This window comes from Octopus sinensis, unplaced genomic scaffold (genome assembly GCF_006345805.1).
Source record: "Octopus sinensis unplaced genomic scaffold, ASM634580v1 Contig15915, whole genome shotgun sequence".
Taxonomy (NCBI): Eukaryota; Metazoa; Mollusca; class Cephalopoda; order Octopoda; family Octopodidae; genus Octopus; species Octopus sinensis.
The window spans coordinates 12,501-19,387 of record NW_021833999.1 but is presented as its reverse complement, the minus strand read 5'-3'; the positions used below and the strand labels follow the sequence as shown (position 1 = coordinate 19,387).

The 6,887-nt window shown below is 34.0% G+C and overlaps 1 protein-coding gene across 1 annotated transcript in view; it reads right to left on the bottom strand.

The window, feature by feature from the left end:
- Positions 1-486: 486 nt before the first annotated feature.
- Positions 487-6,887, bottom strand: part of LOC115230615 (serine/arginine-rich splicing factor 1B) — a gene marked incomplete at its 5' end in the record, with an annotated part of 16,096 nt that continues 9,695 nt past the window's right edge. Inside the window, one exon of the mRNA XM_029800753.2 lies at positions 487-5,369. Coding sequence (XP_029656613.2) covers positions 5,193-5,369 — 177 coding nt within the window. The remainder of the gene's footprint in view (positions 5,370-6,887) is intronic.

The window sequence follows — 6,887 nt, the reverse complement described above, 5'->3', positions numbered from 1 at the left end:
GATGAAGAATTCCTGTAGGAAGTATTTTACCAGAAGTGAATTTAATCCGATTTTTGCCTCGTTTATATTTGCTTTTTTTTTTTTATATATATTTTTTTTTCCTCCTTTTTAAAATTAATTCGATATTTGCCTCATTTTGCTTTCCAATAAAAAAAAATGGTATATCCTTTGTTATCCTGAATCTGGTGGTACAAGTGATTAAGACATAGTTTAAAAAATATAATATATATATATAAATATATATAATATATATACACATATATATATATATGTATATATAGCCATTTGGCTTTACATTCTTTCTCCTTCCTTTCTCCTGATATTTTTTTTGCTTAGCTTGATTTGACTTTTTTTGTTGTTGTTCTGATTTTGAAATTTGCCAATTTCTCAATGCAAAAAAAAAAAAAAATTTTTTTTTTTTTTTGCATTATTTAAATGGCTAAAAATATAAAAAATTAAGTCATCCTTAATAAATCCTTTCCTGCATTTGTGTATTTTTGTTTTTTGTTCTTTTCCGGAGAGAAAACAACAAACATGACTAAATTTCCTTTGCTCTGTTTTTTTTAATATTTTTTTTTCCTCACCCTCCACCCAGGTTCCTAGGATCCTGTCTCCAGACAATGAATGCTCCTAGCTTCCAATCCATCCTTTAAGTATTTAACCTTTAGAAGTACATGAAAAAAAAAAAGGAAGAATACCATTAGAAACACCTCGCCGACACCATCAGAACTGACTAAATAATAATAATAATATCATTATTATTATTATTAATATTATATCATTATTAATATTACTTTTTAAATACAAATGTTATGAAATCAACAAAGATTACATATCTTTATATCATTCATGGAATAAAACTACAAGACAATTTTGGTTTTTCAAATTATGCAGTAAAAATAAGAAAATAAAAAAGCAACATCAAGACTAAACAACATGGAAAGAGGCAGTGTATGCAATAATAATAATAATAATAATAGAAGGGATGGGGCTTAATTTATGAGAGAGAGAGAGCATAGGAGGAGGAGGAAGAAAATATTTTTTTTTTAAAAAGTATTAACTCTTAGAGTTGAAAATAGACGAAGCTGGTAATTATTTTTTTCTGATATACATAAATCCATAATGCCATGAGGGGGAGATTTGGGACTAGAGCTGATCAAAAGACACGCCACCAACATCCCCTACAGCTGTTTCACTCACACACACACACACACACAGAGGCCGAAGGAAGAAAGAGAGAATTAATTTCAACAGGGCTTGAACTACAGAAATACATAAACTAAATAGAAAGCAACAATTTAGCCCAGGGTTACATTGATTCTATTTTCCAGGTAGACATGAAGGTCAGTGAAAATAATGTGGGTGTTTACATGTGTGTAAAATGTATGTATTATGTGGTTATAGGAAATTTCACTATAAGCATTTTTGCCGTAAAAAAAAAATTAATAGCAAAAATAAAGATTAGCTGTTTTATTAAAATGGCAACTTCATCAACTAACCTACCAATTAGAGAAAGGTAATTTTCTCTAATTATGGGAAAATTTCCTACAGCGAAATTTCCCATGGCAAAAAATGCTTGCGGTGAATTTTCCAGATATGGTATTATGTATATATTTATGAGAGAGCAGTTTATATAGACGTAGCCAAAACTGTATGAAACAACAGGCATAAATGGGAGCCTCTATGTAGTTATGCAGCCCTCTAGAAATAGCAGTCAAATTGCACCTCTACCTACCACATTATACGAAGCAAAAGACGACAGAGGACAACATTGTCCAAGCTGTACAAAAAGGAGAGAGAGAGAGAGAGAGAGTCATGGATGGAATGACATCTTTGTTGGGACTGAATTGAAGCTAAAAATAAAAACCAAAACCTTTAATGATACTGAGTGAGTGTAATATAACTATACTGTATGTATATAACTAGGCTGCTAACTAGAATATAAAATACAAGCACACAACACACACACACAGAAACTAGAGATCTACCAAAGGTGGCAGAAGAGAGACACTCCTGGTGTGTTGTTGTGAAATGCATCTCAGCTGTGGCCATTTAAAGAAATAAATTTATAAACTGTTATTACATACCAGTCATGTCATTTATATACATCTATCTATACATCTATATATACACACACACATATGTATACCTATATGTATATATAACACTCTCAAAATCAATACTGCTTTAACATTAAAAAAACATTAAGGGAACAGGACTGTTATATGGAAAATATGAATGCGATTAAACTTTAAGGTTTCCTCTTTCCTATGTATGTGTGTGAGTGCGTGTGTTTACAGTCATGGAAAATGGACAAAACTAAATAGTAGCGTGTGTTTAAGTGTGTGCATGTGTGTGATCATCGTCATCATCATCATCATGTGTAAAAATTATAATATATTTCTGTGAAATATTTGGAACAGAAGAGCAGAGATACTGAAATAACAAACCTTATTTCTGGTCCACTACAACTTTGAAGAAGAAGAATGGAAAATAAAATTTGGGGAAATGAAAAGAACAAAGAGAGAAAAGAAATAACGCTCGGTGGCTCCCAGCATTTGCATAGAAATGGGCCCACACTTAAAAGAAATGCATGTGATGTGTGTGTATAAGCAAAACAACAGACAGGAGTGTATATGTGTGTATATGTATATATAGACAGACAGGTGAACTAGGAACAAAGAAATCTAGAATATAATTATTGTTTTTTTTTTTGTCTTTATAAATTTGAATTACAAAGGAATGGAAAGACATATTCAAAATGGCAAAGATGGTACTCAGAAGACATTACTTTGCCAGTCTATTAAGTATGAAGCGTCTGCAACTACTAACAATGACAACAACAACAACTTCAGACTTGCCAGAGTTGAAAGGAAAGAGAAGGGAATCTCAAGGTTATGCAGTAGGATTTCCTTTTTGCTAACCAACAGAAATGACCACTACAGAGAGAGAGTATTATTATTATTATTATTATTAACATCATTGTATATTACTGTATAGGAAGAAAGAATGAAAATAATTACTACATTCAGGACCAATAGATACACAAGAAGAACACTAGGGGGTGGTGAGTCAACACCATATATGGTAAAAAAAAAATAACTACATTTTCTTTTCTTCCAAATATGGTTATATTTGCGTTTTGGGTGTGTGTCTCGTGTTCTTAGTGTTTATGTATACAGGGGTGTGAAGAAGTGGGGGGCATTCATTGACAAATGAGGTTGGACAGTAAAAAGAAACTACTGAATGACTAGAAGTGTTTATACATAGAGAAAGAGGAGAGAGTGTGTGTGTGTGTGTGTATAATGTTATATAACTGTATGGGATAATTCTAATAGAAGGTCATTTTGTTTTGTTTGGTCTTCAGTGGAAAAGAACGAGATGACAGAAACAGAACCTAACAGTAAACGGAAAGAAAACGATGCTCTCTCCCCCTCATAGATTTGACAAAGCTCTTTGCTTCATTTTTTTTTTTTTTGTCAACACCACAAAATCTCACAAAGAGATAAAAACTGTCCTTTCGCATATAACCTTTTAAATATAAAATATTAACTTTTAATTAACGTAATTAAAAATAATTAAAGTTACTTAAGATTAAGGAAACTTTTTTTTTGTTATGTAAAATACTGCAAGATAGCAATTTTATTCTTTTTCTAAGTTTTTTTTTTTAAACACATGTATATCTATGTTTTTGTGAGTGTGTATATCGGTCGGTCGTATGTATATGCAGTGTATACATGCAGTGTGTGTGTGTACACATAGATAGATTAATGTTTTATATTGTTCGTATGTTTTTTTGTTACGTATATTTTTTTTTAATCCTAATTAATAAAAATTCTAAAGAATAATGAAGAAAAATTAATAATAACAGAAAAAGATAAAAATTTTTTTTAAAGAAATTTTGAAAGGACTACACAGATGCATACCAGTTCATTGTTTTGTTTTTGTACTTTTTGTAGTTTGTTTTGTTTACACATTTTTTTTATAGATATATATAATTTCTTTCTTTTTATTTTTTGTGGCATTGGAAATCTTGGAGCAATATTCCGCTGAATGAAAGAGAGAGAGAGAGAAAGAAAGAAAGAGAGAGAGAGAGTGAGAGAAAGAGAGAGTGAGAGAGAGAGAAAACAGCAGTTAATGTGGTGTGTGTCCGTAAATCAATGATCTGGACGGCTCTGTGAGTGTGTGTGGTAGATAGGTAGATTAGGTACGTAGGTAGGTAGGTACATTCCTTTGCTGCTCCACAGTAACTGTGAGTACCAACACACAGGATCTAGGAAAGAGGAGCACAATAAACAATCATTAAAGCATAGAGAAACAAAACCCCCCAGCTGGAAGAGGAAAATGGTAAAACAAGGTGGATGGAGGGTGAGAGAGAGGAGTCGAGAACAGTAGCAGAAGAAAAGGAAAAGATGTGATATTCAAAGCAAGGTCAAGTCAAAAAGTACATTGCAACAGCTTCGACTATATATATATATATATATATATACATACACACACTCACTCTATGTATATGACAAGCCTATACACACCTCTAACACACAACATGTATATAGTTATGTTTTTTTATACCACGAAGTAAGCAAAAATGTGTGTGTATGTATGTATAGAAATATACACACACACTCATAAGTATACATATATATTATCAAATTCTAATGAAGCGTTTCACCAAACTTTTATTTAGAAGTGAAACCCAAATAATTTTTTTCTGTTATTTTACTACAAAAAGAACTTAAAGAAAAAAAAAATTGAAAACAAAAAAATGAAGAGGGGGTTGGATTATTATTATTGTTTTTGTTATTGTTGTGGTTATAATCACAAATTATTTCATTCTATGCTAAATTGTAATGTGAAAGCATCAAAAAATACAAAGAAATTGGCTGGGAAAAAATCGTAACATAAGGTGGGGGGGGGGTAAAAGCTGAAAACAAAGGAGAAAGGAATTCAAAGATTATGAAGCTAAGTTCCAATTATCTTAGTCTAAAGATTGGTCCCCACCCCCATCCCTACTTTCAATGCCCAGTCCTTAATCCATCCACACACCAGATTTGATGAAAAATGTGACAACTAAACAATGAGAAATGGAAGAGAAGAGAAAAGAAAAATGTAGTGTCGTATCCATTGGAGCCATACTTGACCCATACACACAGACAGATTAATAAAAGGAAAAAAAAATGGTTTGTTTCAGTTCAAAAAGGTGATCTGGAACGAGAGTAAGATGTGGAGAGAGATGAGGGTGAGCGAGAGCGCAGCCTCATCGGTGTGTAGCGTGGCGAATCTCGAGTGCGTCGTGGAGAATAGCTTCTGCTTCTGGAACGGGAAGGTCCCCGGTAGTCTTGCTTCACACGGACATAGGCTTGTTCACCCTGGGGTAAATAAATAAATATTTTTGTCAAGTGAGAGTGAAACAGAAATAAAATACGGTAGAAGTAAATATATAAGAGAAAAACAGAGACAGGTAGAGAGAGAGAGAGAGACCAATTGGTAGGTAGGGAAATTTATATATATTAGCACTATGACCTGGCAATGCATATACAGCTGCGTGCGTGCACACATACACGCGAGAACTATCCAAATCTCTGACCAATCACACACAGCTAGCTGGCATTCAATTGGTGTATCAAGTTTCAGGCATTTTGATTGGGTTTTGGATAGAAAATTCACAAAAAAGTCACTTCTATTGATTTTTTTAATGGCTTTGTGGGGTGACTGGGGGATTTGTAAAGATGTGCATGACCACCCTTGGACGGTTTTGAATGACCATAGAAAGTGCGAGCCCTCTAACTGAAAAATTGTGGATTTGTACAAAGGACACACACACACACATTTTGCCGTTTATATAGAGATATACTCATACACACATTCATACATACATACATACATAGAGGTTGGGCCAGATGTCACAGGGGAGTTTAAAAGTTTAATAAATTTGTTTTAATTACATTTTTATGTTTAATTCACAAAATCTGACATTACTCTTAATGCGCATATATTTCATATATTATCATCATCATCGTTTAACGTCCGTTTTCCATGCTAGCATGGGTTGAACGGTTCAACTGGGGTCTGGGAAGTCAGGAGGTTGCACCAGGCCCAGTCTGATCTGGCAGTGTTTCTACAGCTGGATGCCCTTCCTAACGCCAACCACTCCGTGAGTGTAGTGGGTGCTTTTTATATGCCACCTGCACAGGTGCCAGACGAGGCTGGCAATGGCCACGATTGGATGGTGCTTTTTACGTGCCACCGACACGTTCGGATGGTTCTCTTACGTGCCACCGGCACTGGTATCTCAGCTACAATTTCCATTGATGTTGAAACATTCGATTTCGATTTTGATTTTCACTTGCCTCAACACATCTTCACAAGTAGGGTTTGTGTCACAAGAAGGAAAGGTATGCATAAGTGGGCTGGCTACGTCCCAGGTAGAGGCCACGGATTATGGTCTCACTTGTCCTGCCGGGTCTTCCCACGCACAGCATACTTCCAAAGTCTCGGTCTCTACATACACATAAAAGGGATGACCACTATGTGGACAACCCTTATGCTAGAAGCAGATCTGCTATGGTCTTACCACTAAGAAATGTTCTCAAGAAAAATTTAGCAAACACCAGAAGGTAAGCGAGCAAGACAAATGAAAAGTAACAAAATATAGATTAATCACATAAATGTTTCACTATTAACAGATTACGTCATTTTACTTACGCAATTTGCCCGTAGATCTTCAGTGTGGCCGTCTATACGAATATAATTTGCAGAACTATATACGAGAACGTCTGCACATGGTCAGACCTGTAGCTAGTTCTACCAATTACACTTGTGGTTATTTAATTAATTTAATAGCCAATTTCTCACCCTCATTTTAAATTTATATATATATATATATA